Consider the following 21,878-nt stretch of genomic DNA (forward strand, 5'->3'; position numbering starts at 1 on the left):
GAATAGAAAGTCCCATGAAATATTCATGAGGAGAAAACAAACAGTAAGGAGGAGCTCCAAATTAAATATCCTCCAGCGGTGTGAAGACAACAAACCACTGACAACCTGTCTGCCTCCAGACATGTCTCTCCGTTCGTGTGACAAGAGGAAGCCGATCTTTGACCTTTCACTGTTGACCCACTCTGGAGGTGACATTCAGTACGACTGTCATCTTGCAATAGACGGGAGCGAGAACGAGACAAGAAAGGAGCACAAGTACATAAATCGCGGCTGCAGTGACTCACGGTCGATGGGCCCAGAAATAAGCATGAAACAGGCTTGACATATTAGTTCTGCCATTTGTACAGCATGAAAAACCAACATGTGGCACGACTTCTCCACATGCTGCGTGACAAGACCTTACGTCAGTCGCAGTGTGGAAATGTTATGAAACAGACAATTGAGCCTGTCAACATGTTGAACAGTTCTGGAGATTTGGATTAGGGTCCGTCCGTGTGATGAAGCCTTTCGATATGTAACGAAATGGGGCTGACTGTCTGTATCTCAACCGCTTCAAGTTGACACCCAGACATGTCATGGTTTGACAGCTCTGGAGGTGACATTCAGTCACTGGCAACAAAAACAGACTCGGAATGTTGAAATGTGTGAAAGCTTCTACCTGTTCAGTTGCAGAGTATGACAAGCGCTACCTCCAAGCAAAATGTCACTGTCAGGGTTCAGCCACACACAAAAGAAAACAAACAAACAAACAAACCCAGGTCTCATCTCCAAATACAATCATTGCTCCACACTTTAACTAGATGAAAAACAATTGTGTTGTTCTGAGACTTGGCAAATAGCTGATGAAAAAAAAAAAGTTTGGTCCAAAAGAAAGCAAACAAATATCTCTCTTTTTGTGGAGCATGTGTCCATTTTAAATGCATGACTAACAGCAAGCGGGTCGGTCTCCACAAAATAATCAGCTTCAACAGAGCAAGCAGAGCCGCCGGCTCACCTGCACACTGGACTGTAACCTCTGAGTTGATCTGGAAAGACGGCTCAAGGTCCCAGATCATGTCACAACAACTGAATTAAGGTTGAATGAGGTGCTGACACGAGCTGCTTCAAACCAGGTGCCCCCATAGGAGCTTATGATTTCCTGAGAGGACGACGAGTGTGGCAGTGCAGGAGGGGGCACTTCAGAGGAATACAAACACGGCGGAGTGGGTCAGATCTATAAGTGTACGAGTATCACCGGGTTAGCAAAGGGGAAAGATTTCCACTATGGAGATGGGAGAAGGAGCTTCCAGATGGCCGCAGCTCAGAGGAAGAGATCTGTGGGTCGGTGCTGCTTGGGCACGAGCCAGAGTCGGGTCAACCCGAACTGGGTCACCTGAGCGAAGGTGTGTAATGTTGGAAGACCTGAAACATCCCATGACTTCAGTAACAACCCCAATGGCGCAGTCAACACAGCCGAAAGATTCAAAATCATTATTTAAGTGATAAAAACTATTTTAAATATTTGCATGCTGCTATCAATCTTTTCAAAGACTCTTATAAAAGAGGTTTTTCTTAATCAGATCTAAACTTTAAAAAGTTAGATTCAATAGATTTAAAGAGGTAATAATGTCTTTCACAGATTTTTGCATCTCAATCCATAGAGTATTATTTCTTCACACATTTATGTGGTCATTACATAAAGCTGTGGCTTCTTATAAAAAACCTATAATTGATGCTGAGATAGTGAGCTGAGCACAGAATCATTTGCCTCCCAAATAAACCCAAGAAGGTAAGAATCTGTACATTCGTTGAGTGAAATGCAAAACTTTAGTGACATTAAAGTGAGAGCAGAGGTTGATAGCTTTTATTTGACTCTTTTATTTGCCTGCTCTTCTGTTATTTTCTGCCCTACGTTTATACATACATGTGGAGGTGAAATATTTAGAGAATTAAACATCCTTTGAAGCACTTCTGAGTCATTTTATTTGTAGACTGCCTTCATAATAACATCTTCAGGTCGTACACATTTTTGAGGTTTTACTTTATTATTGCTCTGATAAGACAGATCAATGGGCATGGTCAGTTCCCTGTTTCCATGGAAACTGAAAGAGTATCAGCAGAGAGCCATGATCAGAATTTCATTGAGAAAGTGGATCTGTTTTCGCTCATGAGAAATAGTGGCCGGAATAACGCTGAGGACAAAATGAGGAAGTGACTGTAGATCCGATGGCTCTTCAATTACTTACCGTTTTTATCTGCCCTCCTCAATATCTGAAATGAGAACGGAAAGAAAGGGTAAAGAGGTTATTCAAAGCTAAAGACTGTGTGTGTGTTTGTGTGTGTGTGTGTGTGTGTGTGTGTGTGTGTGTGTGTGTGTGTGTGTGTGTGTGTGTGTGTGTGTGTGTGTGTGTGTGTGTGTGTGTGTGTGTGTGTGTGTGTGTCTCGGCTGAATCACATTTGCAAAAGCAGTGTCATTAAATAATTGATGGTGCTGTCCCAGAGTCCACAGGCAGGCCATGAAAGGCGGTGTGACGGTGACGAGCGCATCAACCACCTCAGAATAGGATCACCCACATTTTCATGTTGTCATATCTTTACATGTGAAGGAGAAGAAGGATCCAAACAGGCAGCACAACAGGATCAATCAATATCCACAAGATCCTAATTTTAGATCAGAGTCCAAACCCAAAAAAAAATAAAATCCATGTTTGTGAATTTTCCAAGACGACGAGACGAGAAAGTACGAATATGAATAGAAAAACTCCACCCACGATGTTTTGGCAGACTGCTCAGTCTTCATGTTTACACTTTATTTTTTTTTTTCATTTCTGTTTTGCTGTCCAAAAACTTGTGTTCAAAGCCCAGTCCTCATTCTCTCAATACTACGCATTTCTCTGTAATATCTCTAATTAGCTAATTAAAGTGAATAACTCAAGTTAATGGTGCACATTGACATAATCATGCACATAGATCACTAAAAACATACTCACATGTACAGGTATTTTTCTTGTTTGAACTCATTAATATTCTTAATACATATACAGGTACAAATTATGGTGTTATTCTAGTGTAGCCTATTTAAGTTTTGTGGCATATTTAACATCTTTCTGTAACTAATGTACAATGGTGTGTTGATGACAATATAGTGTATCTAGTTTGAACATATCGGTTATTTTTCAGACAGATAGATAGATAGATAGATAGATAGATAGATAGATAGATAGATAGATAGATAGATAGATAGATAGATAGATAGATAGATAGATAGATAGATTTGTATTTACAAATTCATATTTTCACAAGCTTACTGATACTTGCCATAAAGAAAATCTGCTCCTGCAGATTTAATTATCCTAAAGAATTGTTAATATGAGCAGTGGGACTCCTGCAGCCCAAAAGCAAAAGCAAAAGCAAAATAAAAATAAATGAACTGTTTCAGAAAAGATTGGCCGCTTCACGTGTATTTTAATACACAGCATGCCGAGGCTGATGCACAGAGAACGAGATGTGTTTGTTCGAAAACAAAGCAGTGTCATTTATTGCGCCAGACAGAGCATTGTTGGACTGTTTGATCAGCCTCTCGTTCTTAACAACTCTCATTTGTGTGTTTGCAGCCTCTCCTGTCGCCCCTCCAACACTGAAGGCAGCACTCAGGTCCATGGTTAAGACATCACAACTGAATGAAAGCTGAAGAAAAGAGGGGAATATAACCAGGAGGTGGCTGAGAGGAAGTGGCAGAGGTATAGAAGCCTCTGAGAAATGGTCCTAGGGAGGAAGATCATTAGCTGAAAAATCTACCAACCACTGTGTGCGTGTGTGCGTGCGTGTGTGCGCGAGTGTGTGTGTGTGCGCGCGCGCGCGCGTGTGTGTGTGTGTGTGTGTGTGTGTGTGTCCTCACCTCATTATGTGCTGAAAGGAAACTTATTCTGATGCATCATCTTTTAGATATTTTTTCACAATTTTCCACGTTTGGTTTTTTCCCCTAAATATTAGATCCAGCAACAATTATTCCACTAATTTCAGTCAAAAAAAAAAAAAAAAAAAAAAAGTAACAACGGGGTATATTATCAACAATTAATCAGCATCTGACATCCTGGCACAAAATAACTGAAGCAAAGGTTAGAAAAAGCAAATTAACTGAGTCTATGTGAAGAATCGACTGTAACTGAGATAAAAGACCCTCCACACACGTTTTGAGGAAATCATTGAAACTGCAATCTAAACGTGAATTTATCCGTGGAATATTATACATCTTGCATGTCCTTCAATCTGCTTGACTGGAATATGGATGGTTGCTAAAGTAATACAGAGAACTCATGTAATAACACATTGCATGAGAGTTTTTGCAGTTTGATCTGAGATTAAAAGTGTTCACGGATTGTTCTACAAAGGAAATGTTAAGAGACACTCACATCAATGAAGATGGACATTCCCTTTTTAAGCTCCATCTCAGCGCTGGGCTCCTCGGACACAGACTGCACCTCCTCTGAACAATCCATCATTCACAATGTGTCTCCAGCTGGAATCTGCAGAGGTATGAACCCGTGAGCCTCCAATCTGAGCACTGACTCACTAAAAGAGATGAAGACACTCAACACCACTGCACACAGAGGGGATGACAGAGAAAATAAAACACCACCCCCCAACCAACGTGTCAAAATGGGCTCTCATATTTGAGCTCAGATATAATATTAATACTCCAGAGGTGATATTGAGAAATATATTTTCACATGACTCTATATTCAGCAACATAAAATAATGATAAAAAAAACTCGAATACAATAACAAGAGATTTTATTTTGACAGGGATACAACCACACATCCTGATATGTTCAGGTTTTTTGATTACTCATATTACGCATGTACCTACGTTATCTGACATTTATTCTGCTTTGCAATTAAAAATGTGAGAAAGTAAAATGTAATATTTCAACAATATGAGGGCACGTACATGTTCAGGTAACAGAACTACAGTGAAAACCAAAATGAGCAACTCAAACAGGGCAAGTCAGACCTAATTATAGCCCAACTTTTGTCAAATGTACACAAAGAATAGATAAAAGGCCAATTCAGCTTCACTGAGTCGCTTCAGACGTCAAGACTGAGTCTGAATAGATAACACCACCCTCTGGCCCATCTTTTAAAAAAGAGAAACGTACTGGTTGGTTTCTGAATGTTTGCTCAAATACCCCCTCCCACAATTTTTTTTACTAAAAATTAAAAAATTATAATATTAATTAAAAAATCATTTTAAGGATTTTTACGTCAATAATGATGATTATGAAGCAACAAAAACGGTCTGACAAAATCTAAATCTGTCGTTTTGTTCAATACCAACTATAAGCTGAAATATATAAATTAAATATTTGCAGCCACTCAGGATGGAGGAGGCACACAGGACGGTGGGATGGACCGACTAATCACATTTGTTTTAGTCTAAATTCATTCTTGTTTGAGGAGCAACAATCCATCCCATAAACTAAATTTGAGTGTGAGGTGGCGTAACCCTCCAAGACCCATGGTCTAGTGTTGGACTGTACGACAGCGCCATCTCGTGGAGAATTAGTGTAGTACACAAACATACGTGAAGGCAGTTATCAAAAGACTGGCACTTTAATAAAGCAATTTCTGAGGACTGTTTTTGTTTCTGTTTGACGTAAAGCGTGTTTATGAATTTCCCTTAAATACTTCATGTTATCAACAACACTGTAATTATTTGAATACATAAACTACATTAATTAAACTATTGTTACTTGTTTATGTAAGATTTTTGTTGATTATGACACAACTGATTCAATTGCTATGATGTCTGAAGAGTTTGTGTGACATGAGGCATTGCTTTCCTGTGAGTCAGTTGTAATTATATTATGACATTATGACAGGTTATGTAGCTACATACATATCCTCACTGCTGTGTGCTTATCATTATACATAGATCATCTAAAGTATGCAAGTTGTTAGATAAAAATAATTATGAATGTTTGAATTAAAACTGCCCCAGAGCTATACATCAATAAAACTAAAAAATATCAAAATTATAAAGAAATTACGAAAATGTGAAAATAGGAGCACAGTGATGTGGAACCTGACAACGTTAATCCAGTTATATCACAATAGACAGATAGACCTGTTCCACCCTGACGACAACCACACAAAACCCACACACCCAGGTCGGATAAGCCTGTGGTGAGTCTTCCTCTACTGAGGGTGTGTGCGATGAAAGGCAAAAGCATGCGAATATGTGTAATTACTCAACGAAAGAGTTTTTCCAATGGCAGAATAATCTGTGCTTCCAACAACCTCACTGAAGTGCTGGATCTCAGGCATTGTTATATATTATCGCAAACATGAAAAGATAATTTTTCCAGAGTTTAAATCAAACATTGAAACTCCATATTTATTCAGATACAAAGCCTCCTTTGTTTCATTGTTCATCCTTTTAACATAAAGTCATAAAATCAGAAAGGCAGTGTCTCAAAACATTGAAATATGACAAAAGACCAGATGTTTTCCATGTTTTTAACTTCTTAAGATCATGTTTTGTTAATGGTTGAAACTTAATGTTTTCTTTATTTCTTAATAATATTTTTGAAATAACTTTTACAAACGCCAGCTCAGAAACACAGTGGCATGAAACATTTTACAGGCACAGCTCCACTGAGAAGAATAATTTAATTATTGAATCATTCTTTCATGCACCATCAGCAGTTATCTAACTATCTGTTTGTGTTTTTACATTGTGTAACAAAAGTGTTTTTTTTTTCTTTTAAGAAAAACTGAATAACTAATATGTTGCTATTTTTCTCGATCTTGGTTCTTGGACTGAAACTCGTCTCAGATTTATTTGGAGAATGTGAAACATCCAGATGCCTGGGGTCTTCAGTAAGAGGTTTACTAAGTGGTTCCGGAGTCCCTAAACAGGTAAAGCAGCTTTTAGTTTCGACACTCTTCACCCGCAGAACACACTTCCGAATACCTGAAAACTGCTAACACACCTTTTTTACATCAAGATTTAAAACACTATTATTTACTCGAGCTTTCCATTAAATAATAGATTGTACCTGTTTAGTTACCTTTATTTCAATAAAATTCTTACTTTATTGTCTTTTGCATGCCTTTCTTAATCGCTTTGTTGTTTAGTGTATTTCATAATCTAAAGTGCCTAAAGTTATAGTTCTTAATCACTTTGTTTTCATGTATGTCTTTGATTTCATTGTAAAGCACGTTGAATTGCCTTGTGTCTAAATGGTGCTATATAATTAAACTTGATTTTTGTTTATGCTTATTATGTCCGTTTCAAGTGTGTTTGGGAGCAACCTGCCAGATGTCTAAGGAGAGTGTTTTTATAGTCCAAGAGGAGGATTTACATGTGGATTTTGTTGTCGTGTAATGCAGATTAAAACCAGGACGGTTGTGTCTGACAGTTAACACAAACTCACAAAAATAACCGAAAAAATATAACAATCGCAAACTTGTCATGAATTCTCGCAGGATCTCGCGAGCGCAGCCCGGTGTCTTGTGATTGGTCGGGCCGGCCACGGCGGATCACGTGTCGGGGGGTTACTTGGCATTCTGGGACACAAACAGTGGCTTTAAGAGAGACAGCAGCGTCCGTGGAAGGAGGAGGGAGACGGAGGAACAACAGCGCCCAGTCCGGGGGACAACAAGCAGCCAGTTGGGAGGGTTCGCGTCCACATTCACGCTCGCACTCTGGAGTTCCTTGTGTCCGGAGAAAGTGACGCTTGCAGGCCAGCTGCGGAGGTTTTAGTCTCTGGAAATGCAACGTCGGACTTTTCTCCAGGCAGCCGCGAGCTAGTGAGTTAGCCGTGCAGTGATTTATGCTAGTGCGCTAGCCGGATGGAAACGCTGCGGGAGCGATAAAAGTTGACGTCGGAGCAGCTCCTCTCTTCTTCATCCTCCCGCTCCTGTCCTCCAGCGGCTGCCGTCGCTCCTGTCCCGGACTGCCGCCTCCATCCGCCGATTCAACCTTGTCCGGAGCGGAGTGATGACAACTGTGAATATGGCGAGTGTTTCAGACAGCGATTACAAAATTGGCTCCTTCAAGTCTCTGCATTGGCATGTTGACCAACTAATCTACCCAAGATAAGCGTAATCGAGCCAGAGCTTTTTGTTATGGACCAGCAGGGCGACACATCTTCCCCGTTTCTCGCTTCAGCGTTGCTGGCAGAGTGACACAGGCATTATGGGTTGCATCTGCTGAAGTCATCCTCTGCAAAGTTTATCATTAGTTTTTTTCAATGGACCTGTCCTCCATGTAAAGGTTATCTGGACACCGTGAGCATCAACAGCTGCCTCCAGGTCCCGTGAACCCTGCTGCTGGTCCCCCCAAGCTGATTGGAGGGGGGGGGGGCCCAACATGTCAATGTCAGGGGCCACAACCGTGCAGCTTTTCAGCAAGCTTGTGAAGCATGCAGTAGGCAAGACGCAGATCCAGCTGAACCGCTGGCTGCAGAGGACTGCCACAGAGGACTGTGACAAAATCGACATCCTAATATGCAGCGCCTTCGATGAGAGAGGGGTCGGCCTGGGGAAGTCAGATGGGGACCCTGAGGTGACCAGTGAGGCAGGAGGGACGACCTCCGTCGGCAGCAGTGGAGAGTTCAGGCATCCGTGCTGTATCACCACCTTCTGCTTCAAGAGTGCCCTGCTGGCATGCATCCTCACTGCTGTGTGCTTCTCATCCGTTGCCCTGGTGCGACAATACCTCAAGGACCTCCTGCTCTGGGTGGAGAGCTTGGACAGCCTCGTCGGAGCCATGCTGTTCATAGTTGGTTTGATTATTGTGTCTTTCCCATGTGGATGGGGGTATATTGTCCTTAATGTGGCTGCTGGCTACCTCTACGGCTTTGTGCTGGGCATGGGACTAGTTATGGTGGGAGTTTTAATAGGGACCTTTGTGGCACACCTGGTGTGCAAACGACTATTGTCAGACTGGGTGCTGAACAAAGTTGGGAACAGCGAACAGCTCAGTGCTGTCATACGCGTGGTGGAGGGAGGAAGTGGACTCAAAATTGTGGCCTTAGCAAGACTCACCCCCATACCCTTTGGGCTCCAAAATGCAGTTTTCTCGGTGAGTATAAAAAAATCTTATTTCACTTTGGGTGGTCGTAGATGAGTGATTGTAAACTCAAGTGTCACCACACAAGACAATCAATGAGCAAAGCTCATTATCCTACTGGAACAATGTTTAGCAAGGCACGTCCACACATGACAAATAAACCTGTGACCTTTTGCTTTTAGGAGGTGGTGATAGTCTTGCAGCCTGTACATCTCAAAGGAGAGCAAAATATGTCCGGAAACTGTCAGGAACGACAAGTTAGTGTGAGCAAGCTGGAGCAATAAACCTTGTTATGAATCTCTTACATCAGTGTTTCTCACACCAAATTCTTGCAGCTGTAATGTGAAATCTAGTTTGAGTTTCTAGAGAAAGGGAACCTAGTTTAAATGATAGCTCAGTGTACATTGGACATCTGTTGATAAGAAGGCACTATAAACTAATGTGTAGACGTATTTTGTGATTCTGAACTCACCCACCAACCAACACGTGACCCTCACCCACCATTGCAAAGCTATGCAGTGTCCTGATATGGCTTTCAGCTGCACTCTTACACTTAACCCGAGGACCTTGACCTTCATACAGCATATGAATAATTTATAACTGCTGATTACCCCTCTGTGAACTCATTGATACATCCAAATGGGAAAAGCCTTCAGAGGTTTAGCGTATCAGCTCAGCAAAATACAAATTGAGTTTATTGTATAATAATTTTACGTAATGGCTTGCGGATGATCCTGAACATGTAGCTTCTGGTATGTAGATGCCTGTTAAAAGAACAAACCCGACTAACATCAATCAATCATTTTCTTCACTTGTATGACGTCCGATCGTCTTACAGAAGAAGCTGAAAATATGTTGGCTGATCCTCTTTGTGTGTAATTGGCCTTTTACCTGGTGACTTAGTGGATAATTAAATCTCACATCAGTCTAAGGAAAATGAAAAATTGCCATTGTTCTTGTATTATACTGAATTAGATGAAATCGTGTGCATCAGCTGCAGTAAGACCTCAGTTATTTTCAGGATCAAACAGTGTACAGACATGTGATATTCACATTGGTACAAAAGAAAAACCACAAAACAGAACTGCCATGAAAATGTTGACAAGGCTGATAAATAAGAAATATTTCTATTTTATTCTAGTTACACTGAACAACCATTTTCAAAAACCTTTCCCACTCCAGTGGACAGCTTGAGTAAATGGATGAAAAGTCATTCATATTTTATCATTTATCTTTGAGGAAGTTACTCCCTGAGATGTGGGGAAAAACTTTAAGGAGAACTAAAATACTGTTGAAAGCACAAATGAACAGAAGTACAAGGACAAAGCAGTGGGTGCAATATGGAGCTTGAAAGGCATTTATAGCTTCAAGCAGAAAAAAAAAAGAGCAAAATGATGTGTGTTTCAGAAGTGCAATAATTGTACAATGCAAAAGCAGCCAGGTTGCTGGGTGACTCATTTACATAGACTGTGTGGCTTTTTTTGACATTTCCATATTGCACAAAGGAGTGTTGTATTCTTCACGGATGTGAGATCAAATTTTTTCACTGCTGCATTAAATGGAAATCGGGGTTCATCAGCATTTTCATTACATGTTATAAGAAAACCAACATGCTGATCTTGCGCTCAGTGGAGTTTTCTAGTCGTCACTCCATTTATTGGGAGGGTTTGACGCAAATGTTTTGACTCAGGTTCAAAGCAGTGCAACACTGATTTTTTTTATATTGATGCACATATCAGAATTGCATAAATATATCTGCACTGATACTGGTGAAGACGACCTTTTGGACCTTTGGATAGGTCATTTTGCAATAGTCATATGAGGTCATCCCAATAATCATCTGACTCAAAGGTACAATCATCGCTGCAGGAGTAAGCATTTGTGCTGCACTTGTATGTAGACGGATAGGCTGGTATTTGAGGAGCACAGTCTGATTCAAATACTTGGGCTGTATTATTACAGTTGAGTGGAGAGCTAAAAGATTTTGGCACCAACAAAAACGCCCAAAATAGACTGAGAGTCGAGGTGCTCTTCAGAATCTGTTATTCAAATGGAAGATGAGTTTATTTTCTCAATATTGGGTGAACACGTTTGGAAACTACCGACTTGAAAACACTCAAATTGAAATAACTCTATGGTATGGCGTTTCAGTTAAACCCAGGTAAAGTTGTTCTTATTCACACCGTCATAGAGGTACCTCGTAGTACTGTCGTTCTGCATTATAAGAGAGCGTGTGACACTAAATGTTGGCGTTATTACTGTGCATTATTTCCACACTGTGATTAGCAGTTTACCTGATAATGGACTTTGTTGAGCAGGACATACGCCATAAAACCGAACAGATGGCTTTGTTGTGCCCGACTGCCTTCAGTGGCTTCTGTTCTTCATTGGTTCAGGCTTCAGGCTCCAGGGTTGGGGCATAGCTCAGATTCCAAAGGTTGTCATGTTCCTCTTGTGGCAGGATCCGCGGTGAAGCTTTAATAGTTATCACGGCATTTAACTTGTCGTTTCTCCGTGAAGAGGTGAAAATGAGGTGTCACAGTCAAAGGGACAGGCTTTCCACATTGGGCGGCGCAGCTGCTGCCACTGTCATTGGCAGTTTGTCAGGGTCATTTTACAGCACGAGCTAATTGACAGTCTTGTAAATTACTGATATGAGTTTGCTCCGAGTTGCTATTTACAAGAAAAATCCAAGCAACCGAACAGACTGAGTTTGAAGCCGCTAAATCATAAAGTGGGTCATATTTTGTTAAATGTCAGTTTGAATTTGTCATATTTCTGCTGGATTGTTTCTGCTTTTGACGGCTGTTTGTCTTTGAAAGCCTGTCAATATTTGACCCATTGTTGTTTTAAGGTTACAGGTTTATGGACATAATCGGTCGTTTTTAACTACAGTTGGCTGAGCTGGTTAAAATCTCACACCAGTTTTCATTTTGACTTTTATCGAATTTCAGTAAAGTTACCTCGCGTTTTTTTATTTTTTTATTAAGTGTCACAATAAAGTATGAGATGATGGGAATGAGGTCACTTGATTCATCTCTTCAATCTGCTTCTTTCAGCAGGCTGCTTTCAGTGAGGCTTTTATATGTTGACAAGCAAACTACTTTCTTTAAAGATGAAGATCGGAATGAGTGGATACTAGATTGAAATGTCATCTCGACAAAAGAACAAACTTCAATTTGTTGCTGCCATATCGTTAGAAGATGAAACCAGCAACATCAATGCAATATGCATCGTTTTTGTAGTGATCACTCATAAATAACTTGAAATGAAAGGAAACCTCAGTCCAACAAGAATGGAAGAAGCAGCAGCAGGCACTCATAGAGATGGTTCAGGTGGTAGAGATGGCACAGGCTTAAGGTGATTCATTAGTTTTACTATTGCAGCATGTTTTGATCATAAACAGCCGTAGTGTTTAAATAAAAAGGCAATAAGTTACCGATCACACCAGCTTTCAAGGTTAAACAAAGTGGAGAAAGATCAGACTGTCATCTTGTCACACAGACCTCAGTGTCAATGTCACAGTATAAACTTTGACTAGAAGTCACAGCAGCCCCGACAGAAGCAGGTTAATAAGCTGAATCCCCATCTCTACCTGCCTCCCTCTCTGTCCAGCGAGATCTCAACCCAGCTCAGGCTCGTGATTCATCTCATCTGGGGTCTCAGGTTTAAGCCGAGCTGATATTGTGTCTTCGTGATCTTCTTCTCGACATTAAAACGTGAAACTAGCTGTGGGTGGGTTAGTACTGGCTCGCGGTGGAATGATGGGTTGTCTGCTGTGCCCTTGGTAAGCACTTTCTGCCGTTGAGGCTACATTTCAACGTACCACCCGCTTGTTTCTGCTGAAGTGGACGGTTTTACATGAGAACAGGTAACCTAAAACCACACGGAGACTGCAGCAGCTAACGCAACATTGGGACGGCACAGGACAAACGTGAAGCGACTGAGGATGAAATGCACATAATCATCCACCACTGATGCTACGATCTGTTTGTTCCCCGTTACCTTCACATAGAGCTGATCAAGACGTTTTGGTATTTTATTGTGTGATTTACTACAAGCGATCCCGCTTATCGCACCTTTAATTACAATGCTCCGCCCTTCATCACATTGGGTAAACAATAAGTGTGTGTTGGATAAACCAAAAAAAAAGAAAGAAAACTGCATCGCATTAGCCATCCTGAAATTTACTACGCCGTCAAGATACCCTACTTACGGTTTTGTTTATGAGCACAAAGTCGGACCTGCATTGCTGCTGCTCCCAGTAAATCAGGTCAGGCAAAGAACCGGGAGTTTTTCACTTGAATTTGTAAATGATCTTGATACACAGGCTCGCACAAGTAAGTGGGAGGTTCACTGGGAATTCTGTGCACGGTTATAAAAATACCATCGACGAGTCCTCGTCTTGTCGCGTATAAGACAGCTGCAAACACGAGATGCCTGGGTGGGAAGAGACTTCAGAAAGGGGCTTGTGCTTCACAACCCGGGAGATGACAGCTGAGAGAAAGAGACTGCATTCCTTCACTTCTGTAGCTCTCGCATGTCTCAGCTGAAGGGGTTTCCACCAAACATCGCATGGACACATCAGTGCTAATCTTAAAGGGATAAAGGCCCCGTTACACGGTTGTAGGGATGAATTATTGCTCGCGTGGCAAAGCACACAGAGGGAAAACAGTCAAGACAACAAGATGAGTGTGGTTAATGAGGTTTTGATAATGCCTGCGCTCTATGAAGTGTAAGCAAGGCTTTTTATCGGCGTGTCGTATGATAGCAGGAGAGGGGCTTAAGATTTATCACTGCCACGAACCGCTTGGGCTGGCTCTCGCAGAGATGGTCTCGAGCCCCGATAAGGTTTTTGGCACAGAGAATATCTTGCAGCAACACCGCATCGCCCCGGACACACGCCACTATCAGCCACCGTGTTGTCACAGTGCACACAGTGCCAAGGTCACATCCTCGCACAGACACACAGCGGCTTATGTCATCACTTAATCAAAGGATCAAGGGTGACGGCAACATGGAGACTTGTTTATATTTAGGTGCTCGTTCCAAGATATGAAATGAGACGCAGAGCAGGAGGTGCGATGATGTGTCGCCGCTCGTGGTAGTTACAGCAGATGGTGCCGAGAAACGCTTGATCAGCAGAATCAGCATCCCGTGGATCTAGTTGTTATTAATGTGGCCCTAAATAAAGGGATCTGCACTTCTGGTTTTTTTAGAAATATCATGTTACTGTACTTTTCTTAAAGATTTTAATAAAACTGGAGGGAAGGCACCCAGAGAATAATTGGGACGCAGGCTCGGAGCACACAGTACCAGACAGCCCCAGTGGAAGAAATGAATCACGAGTGAAGCAGCGTGAATCCATTTGACCAGGACTCGTAACAATGCCCTTACACCGAATGACTATCATGTTGAACTCTGAAGTCTTGGCTAGAAAAAGATGCACATTGATTTCACAAAACGGATTCCAGTAGAAACTTTCCATCTCTTTTTTGATCGATGGAATAATGTCTTGGAGCTGGCATTGAGATCATGTTTCCAAACAACTTTGATCAAGTTCTGTGTCTTCTTGTTTCTTCTGGTAAATTTCTTCAGCTCGTCCACGGAGGGACGGTTGAGAACGCCTCACAAAGCAATTGATGACATTTCTTTCCGCAATGCAAATATTTCAGTGTTTTTTTAATTCACACTTCCTGTGACTGTAAAATGCATCGACCTGATAAACCTGAAGTCGCGATCTCATTTAAAACACTCCCTTGTTTCAGATGGTATCTGATTGTAGAGAAACAAGTTAGGTGTGTGTGTGTGTGTGTGTGTGTGTGTGTGTGGGCGGTTTTTTTTTTTGGGGGGGGGGGGGGGGGGGGGGTTACAACAGGAGAAGTTCTTGAAACGTGCTCTCTGCGCACAGCACAGTATAATGATCCAATTTGCTTCGTAAAATCCCCGTATGGTTAATTTTTCTGAAGGTATAGCAGTACATGTTGTTTTTCAGTTACATTGTGTGTTTATACAGCTTATTTGACTCGCTGCCATGTTATTGCAGCCCATTTTAAAATACAATCTAGTTCACCAGAGAAGTGAAGTATCTGCTGCTGCTTTTGGAACCTGAAAGCAATTACCTGACACAGTCACCTCGCTTGTTTTTGAGAGGCAGTAGATTAGAAAAGGGCCACACGGAGGTGTAGCAGTTTAGCACTCCAGTCTCACAGTAGAGAGGGACTCGGGTTCTATTTCAGGCTTTGGGACCTTCCCGTGCACGTTCATCCTTCTTCCTCTTCACGCGTGTTTTTCTTTCCTAAATCCTCTGGTTTCTTCCCACAGTCTAAAAACATGCTTTTGAGGTTAACTGGTGACTCTAAATGAATGTCGGTCTATGTGTTTGCCCCGTGAGCGACTGACTGTGGCGTACTCTGTCTTCGTCCATAATCAGCCGGGAGCCATAAGCTGGATGGATGACAGATGTACCTTTTGAAAAATGTTCTCAACGTACATTTTTTTCACCCAATATTCACAAATTCAAGTATTTAGTTGCTTGTGTTTTTTTTTTTTCTTCTTCTTTTTTTCTTTCTTTTTTGCATTTTAATCAAAGATTTTACATTTTTTTCTTGTGTTTCCATCTGAAGATCACAGATGTGTCCTTGCCAAACTACCTGGTGGCCTCCTCCGTGGGTCTGTTGCCCACGCAGCTTCTTAACTCCTACTTGGGCACCACGCTTCGCACCATGGAGGACGTCATAGCAGAGCAAAGCGTCAGCGGCTACTTTGTCTTCAGCCTCCAGGTGAGATAGTAGAGATGATAAATACATAAAGTGTCAAAACGGTGGCTTTTAAACCTCTTAACCCGTGGTACAGTTTTATGACAATCCATCCAGTCAATCGCACTGTCTGTATATGTATTCAGATGGTTGTGTGTACTAACTTTCAAATCAAAACTCAACAACTTTACTCTGGTAAAGTTCTCCATTGTGGCGATCAGAAAAAGTGCAACACACTTCTAATTCATCCCAGTATGGCTTGGCTACACCTTTTCTTAGTAACTTGTCTGTTGTCCCACATACATGGACAAACATACGGAGTAAACTACAACCTGATACCCCGTCAGTGTCCCAATAGGTAAGATAATATAAGAGAAAGGGAATAACTTCCACTCACGCAACCATGATGGCCTCCAGCTCACAGAGACTAAACACTGCAGACCGTCTAGCTCTGAGACTTCCAGGATGAGCATTTTGTTTGGTAATTAAACTGGTGTCTCAATATTGAGTTAGCTCAGAATAAGAAGTCAAGCCAACAGAGACATTAGGGAACAGAATGTCCCTCTGACAAACAAAACATTTCCCATTATTTCAGGGGTGTGGTCCCACCCTGTGAACAGATGCGCTCTTTTTTTAAGGCACGTAACCCAGCCTGTCGAGCAGAATTCAACTCCTCTGAAATATCATTCCTTCATTGTGCAGTTGAGTGAGTGGTGATGAACGCTTGGCAGATTTACAGACTCTTCCCACACTTCAGTTGAAGTTGCCGCCACGACTCCAACTCCTGTTGAGTCATTTAAACCTGGCAACTGCCGAGGGCTCAAAGGTCATTATTGTGTAAGCATAGTACCGGGTCCTAACGGTCAGAGGTCAAAGTTCAGTTTAAGGATACGGCTGTACCGGTGTTTCATGCTGGACTGGTCCCTGTTGTTTGAAAGGGACAACTGGCTGTAGAAACAGACGGTCGGTCAGGATGAGAAGATCTGGGGAGGAGCAGCAGAGGCATGCTCGTGTCTGCTGCCAGCCGACATTTACACCAGACATGCAAACATCTGTTGTTTGTACAACTATGAATGACTTGTGCTCTCCTGGCGTCGGATCCCATGTTGACCTTATTACATTAATATATCTGTCTCTCCCATAATGCACTGTAAGTGTCAATGAAATAAAGATATTGTGCCCCTATGAGCCAATAGTTTTATGTATAAAGATTCCATAAATTCTATTAAAAAGAAAACAACATGCAATTTAAGAAGAAATTCATTAAAACCACTTGGAAGCAAACAAAGAGCAGCACAATTCTTCATGAATTTGTGCTGAAGTGACGTCTTGAAGATTTAGTGAGAAAGCAGTAGAAAGACTTCCATAGTCCCAAATACAACTCAAAGGTACATATTCCATCTGACACGTGTAAGGCAGAGGACTCTGTTCCTGGGTTGTGCCGTCGTCCAGGTTGCTGTAACCTTTTTTTTTTCTGCGACGCTTGTTTCAACAGCAGTGGGCAACCTTCCCATGTAAACCGAAACCGCAGGCCTCCTGCATATCCAGCCAGTGTCTGAGCAAATCTCACCGAATGCAGCTTCATGTACGGTTTAGGACATCTTGGTTTATTTAGGCAATTCGGTTTTTTTTGCCATCTGGTCATTGTTTGTGGCTGTGTTGGTGCAGTTAAAAAAACGTTTTATGTGTGTCTGTTTTGCTTTGTTTTTTGTTTTTTTTAATTCAACTAAGATAGCATGATGTAATCAAACACTTTAAAAGGGTTAAAAGCCTTTTTATGGTCTGATATTTCATCAACTTGATCATGGCTGGAGTTGATGAAAAGGTTTAACCAAAAAAATGCTCTTACTCTTATAAAGCAGTATTTATGACTATAGTTTGGTAAATCTTTTTTTTAAAATAACAGTGACATCAGCTAACTGATCTTGTGCTTGAGGAGTCAAAATCCTCTGTTTGGTAGATTTGATGGTAAAAAGTGAAAGAAATATCCCATATAAAGTTTGATTAGGAGAGGAGTTGATGCGTTAAAATTGTACAAACTGGAGAAATCTGCTACAGTGGAAACATTAAACTGATATATATATATATATATATATATATATATATATATATATATACTTTTTATTTCTCTTTCAGAAGTATTTGACCTTCCCTCCTTGAGCTTTTATTGCTGTAATAAAGCGAGAAAGTTCTATATACCAACACTGTTACCGTTTCTTTCCGCACTGCAGATTGTCATCAGCATCGGCCTGATGTTTTATGTCGTGCATCGCGCTCAGCTCGAGCTCAACGCAGCGATCGCCGCCTGCCAGATGGAGTTAAAGTCGTCGCACATGAACGGCTCCTCCACCAACCACGCCGGCTTCACCTACTGCAGCAAGCGAGCCATGGCCGGCAGCGGGAACTGCATCAACGTGGTGTGACCCCGAAGCGGCTGCGTGACTGCAGGAGGTCCCAGTGAATTGTAAAACTGCTTTAGTTTCAACGGTTTCGACAGTTTCCAGGACATGTTGGTGGCATAGCATTTTTATTTTTTTATTTTTTGTCTTGACATCTCATTTTGACCACACACGTGGCAGACGGGGAAAAAAACAAACAAACAAAAAAGTCTCCATGTTTAGTCGGTACGGTGTTTCGATGGGACCACGCACCTTTTGAAGAAATGGTGCTGATGACAAACAGTTTTGTACTAGATCATCTCCAGAGGTACTTTTTTTTTTTTTTTTTCTTCTTTTTAACGAAGGTACTTTGTGACATTTATTATGTTTCCAGAAGCCGTCATCGAGGTTTAACGCTATCCGAGGTGGTGTGGTGAGTGAGGCACTCGCCTGCCTGTCGTCATTATGAATGTGCAATCTGGAGCTTTTCTAGAGAACCAAGGAATTCATTTTCCATTTCAGTGTCAAAAAAAACCCCCCAACCTATGCGAGATTCATTTTTGTCTGGTTTTCTGCATCAAGTATTCATTCACAAAAGAATAATGAGGGCATTCTTTTTTTTTTCGATTGAATGATTTGGTTTATTTTTATTTTTTTTTTAACACCTTCATTTTGGAAGTGTCTTATTATTTTGGAGAAACGAGGAGGGAGCGCCTCTCTGACTGACTTCTCCTGGATTCTGACCACAGCAGCTGAGTTGGTCTTGCCTGCCCGGAGATAATTTTAAACACTTGTGCAGTTTGGATGTGAGCAGCTGGACCCGGCGAGCAAGTTTCACAGCAGGAAACTCAGGAATGTTTCTGCCCGGACGTTCAAAGTGCAGCGCGATCGGCTCCTCTGCGGCGAAGCCGGGCGTTGTGCGACAAAACCAGTCACACGTTGAACTAAAAACTCAGATGTCAAGATTTCCATTCAATTGTTAGAATGATTTCGATTCCTTTTTCTTTTTTTTCTTTTTTTCTTTTTTTCATTTGGTAATGAGATTATCCGAAAAGGATTATTCCATATTTTTTAGTTTTAAATATCACTTCTGATAATTCAGTGCAATAGATCGAGGGATGATGAAGAGGCATGAATGTCATATTTCTGTGCTGAAACCAAACTAATCAGAAATGCTCTCATGCAGGCAAAACAAGTGAAACCTAAGTCTGTATCGTCTTTTGTTTTACTCACACTAGATAATGAATAAGCTAGATGAAATAAAGAGGCTTTTATTTTGTAATGTGCCATGACTTGATGAAACCGTAGGCACGTCGTCGGCCCGCCTGAGATGAGGCTGCACGTGACTTACTACTTTTTTTTTTTTCTTTTCTATCTTAACCTAGTTGTCATTAATGGTAGACATTACCTGTGATCAGTTTTTTGGGTTCTCGCTCTTGATACGACAGCAAAGCTCTCATGCTGTAGGTTGTTTTGCACAGAACACAACAGACGAGCATTATTTTTCGTACCGATTAGGTTAAACCAGGAAGGGGTTTTTGGTTGCTCAAACGTCGAGCCCGGATGCGTCTCAGAAACTGACAATCAAACAAAACGTGGACTTCAAGTGATGAATGCGATACGACTTTTTATTTTTTACATTTCTTGTGATGCTGCTCCTCAGACTAAGCTGATTGAGGAATATTAAGGGCTCCTACAAACGGAAGTATCCATCTTTATGTCCCCAAATTGTCCACAAAAAGTCTGTTTTGTAAAGCCGACACATTGTCATCTGAATTTTTTTTTCACAGTCTCCCCCCCCCCCCCCCCCCCCCTTAAAGCCAGAAATGATATTTGTAAAACACATTCCACATCGTCAGTCCTCTGAGCTATTTTCATGCTAAATGTTGTTTTGAGGGCCCCTTCCTGTTTGAATATAGCAATAATGTTTGAGAATTAAAAGCAAATATATATGTGTATATATATATTTGATCAAAATCCTACTAGTGAGCCAATTGTTGGAAAATATTCAGTCGCACTAATGGCGACCTTCTTGTGAACCCCTTCAGAAGTGAACAAAAACCTGCATGTAGTGGTGGATATGTCACTGTAAGGTTGAGTGTCACCATTCCTAGGTTTGTGTTCCAGTGTTCGACCTGCCTTTTACCTCCCGCTGCCTCCGTCTGACATTTCTGCGCTGCCCTGCCTGCCACCACACCGATAACATCTGGGATCAGAACAGCTTGTTCAGATTCCGTCGTTGGGAGATCCCTGAAAATGATTATGTATCGACGACCTCTCACCACCAGGACACGTTTTCACTTTCTTACTTGAATTGAAAGTTTACACAAGGAGAGAGAGAGAGACGCTGTCTTATGGCTGCTAGAGTTCTTAAGAAATTCACGTTTTCACGGTACGGAGCGGTTTTTTGTTTATTCGTTTTCCTTTGTGTGTTTTGCTTTTGTTGTCTGGTTGATGAAAACATGTTGCCAACGTCTCCCAGCGGAGGCTCTCCCAAACCAGAGTGGAAGCTGTTCTGATCCAAAGTGAACATTACAATGTGTTTAAATGCAAAAAATCATCAAACACATTCACAGTGAAGTCACTTCATCATATTTTAACCTCTCAGCTGGGACTCAAGATTGTGGGAAATTTCATTTTCTCACACACACAAAAAAAAAAAAAAAGGCTTTGTTTCTTCCTCGGTGGGCTCTACTTAACTTAGTTCTAGTTATGCAACAACTGATTCCTAAGGGAAGTATACTTCATAGACACCCACACAAGACCTGAATCCGAGATGTAACCGCACACCTGAAATGTTCTAGAGTCGGGCAGTGTGACACGGGGGTCACGTTAAGGTCATGTCTGGTGCTATGAAATAAGATACTTCCCTGTCTGTATCAAGTGCATTACACATATACTGTATTTTGTAATACAGAGAATTTTACAGTGTATAAATATTATTTATCACTGTACGATGCTTGTTCAGTGTTATTTATGAAAGAGAAAATAAATCCTGTCAGAATTTGTTACAAGTTTTTGGTCCGATATTTCTTTTTCGATTACACTCACTTTAACAGAACAAACCCCCAAATGCTACTTGGAAGAAACCCATGTGTCATTTATCAAACCGTTTTAACTTCTCACAGAACTCCGTCCTCAAATCAGTTTCTTTTTCCTTCCCCAATCCGAGCAAGAGTCGCCGCACGTCACCTGGCTTCTTCCTGAGCCTTTTCGGTGTGATGGAAATGCTCTTGCTTGGAAATGTTTCCCCTTATCTTGCACTCCTCTAAATAGCCATCAGTACTCAAATATGCAGCAGAAGCTGCAGCGGCAGCACTGTACAGCCAGAAATAATACTGGCTTCTGGGGCAGTTTGTCACAGCGATTTTGAAGTGAAGTAGTGATGGATGTGGTGGTGGTGATATAGATTGGAGCACCACTTAGGCTTGCCCTTGCCTCGCTTGTGACAGGCTATCTGTACGGAGGGAGGTGGGTGGTTTGTGTGGATGGTTCAATGGTTCAGACAGATTACGCTTGTGAAGTGTGCAGCGCCCGTCTAACCGTACACACACACACACACACACACAGCCGACAAGTAGCCTGCAGCGATCTGCCCACATCTCGAATCCAACAAAGATACAAAAAAAAAAAAAAAAAAGCAACCCAATAGAGAGTCCAGCCAAAGTCTATCAATCACAACAG

The 21,878-nt window shown here is 41.5% G+C and overlaps 2 protein-coding genes across 2 annotated transcripts in view; one reads left to right on the top strand and one right to left on the bottom strand.

Moving 5' to 3' along the window:
• The window catches only part of necab1 (N-terminal EF-hand calcium binding protein 1), a 29,178-nt gene extending 24,628 nt beyond the window's left edge, over positions 1-4,550 (bottom strand). The window contains exons 1-2 of the mRNA XM_080485522.1: positions 4,392-4,550; positions 2,226-2,250 (exon numbers count right to left, since the gene is read on the bottom strand). Of these exons, the coding sequence (XP_080341648.1) occupies positions 2,226-2,250; positions 4,392-4,481 (115 nt within the window). The 5' untranslated portion in view covers positions 4,482-4,550. The remainder of the gene's footprint in view (positions 1-2,225; positions 2,251-4,391) is intronic.
• A 3,005-nt stretch (positions 4,551-7,555) lies between these two features.
• Positions 7,556-19,479, top strand: tmem64 (transmembrane protein 64). Its single transcript, XM_080485700.1, has 3 exons — positions 7,556-9,070; positions 15,685-15,840; positions 18,048-19,479. The coding sequence occupies exons 1-3, from the start codon at positions 8,357-8,359 to the stop codon at positions 18,237-18,239; spliced, it is 1,062 nt and encodes a 353-aa protein (XP_080341826.1). The 5' UTR covers positions 7,556-8,356; the 3' UTR covers positions 18,240-19,479.
• Positions 19,480-21,878: the final 2,399 nt, after the last annotated feature.

Source organism: Lipophrys pholis (assembly GCF_963383615.2).
Source record: "Lipophrys pholis genome assembly, chromosome: 17".
Classification (NCBI taxonomy): domain Eukaryota; kingdom Metazoa; phylum Chordata; class Actinopteri; order Blenniiformes; family Blenniidae; genus Lipophrys; species Lipophrys pholis.

What these genes read in the sequence shown, in the direction of transcription:
- tmem64 (XM_080485700.1), top strand. Translation starts at nt 8,357, where the DNA reads ATGTCAATGTCAGGGGCCACAACCGTGCAGCTTTTCAGCAAGCTTGTG. An exon ending in TCCAAAATGCAGTTTTCTCG is followed by an intron (nt 9,071 to 15,684) that starts GTGAGTATAAAA and finishes TTCCATCTGAAG; the next exon opens with ATCACAGATGTGTCCTTGCC. An exon ending in ACTTTGTCTTCAGCCTCCAG is followed by an intron (nt 15,841 to 18,047) that starts GTGAGATAGTAG and finishes TCCGCACTGCAG; the next exon opens with ATTGTCATCAGCATCGGCCT.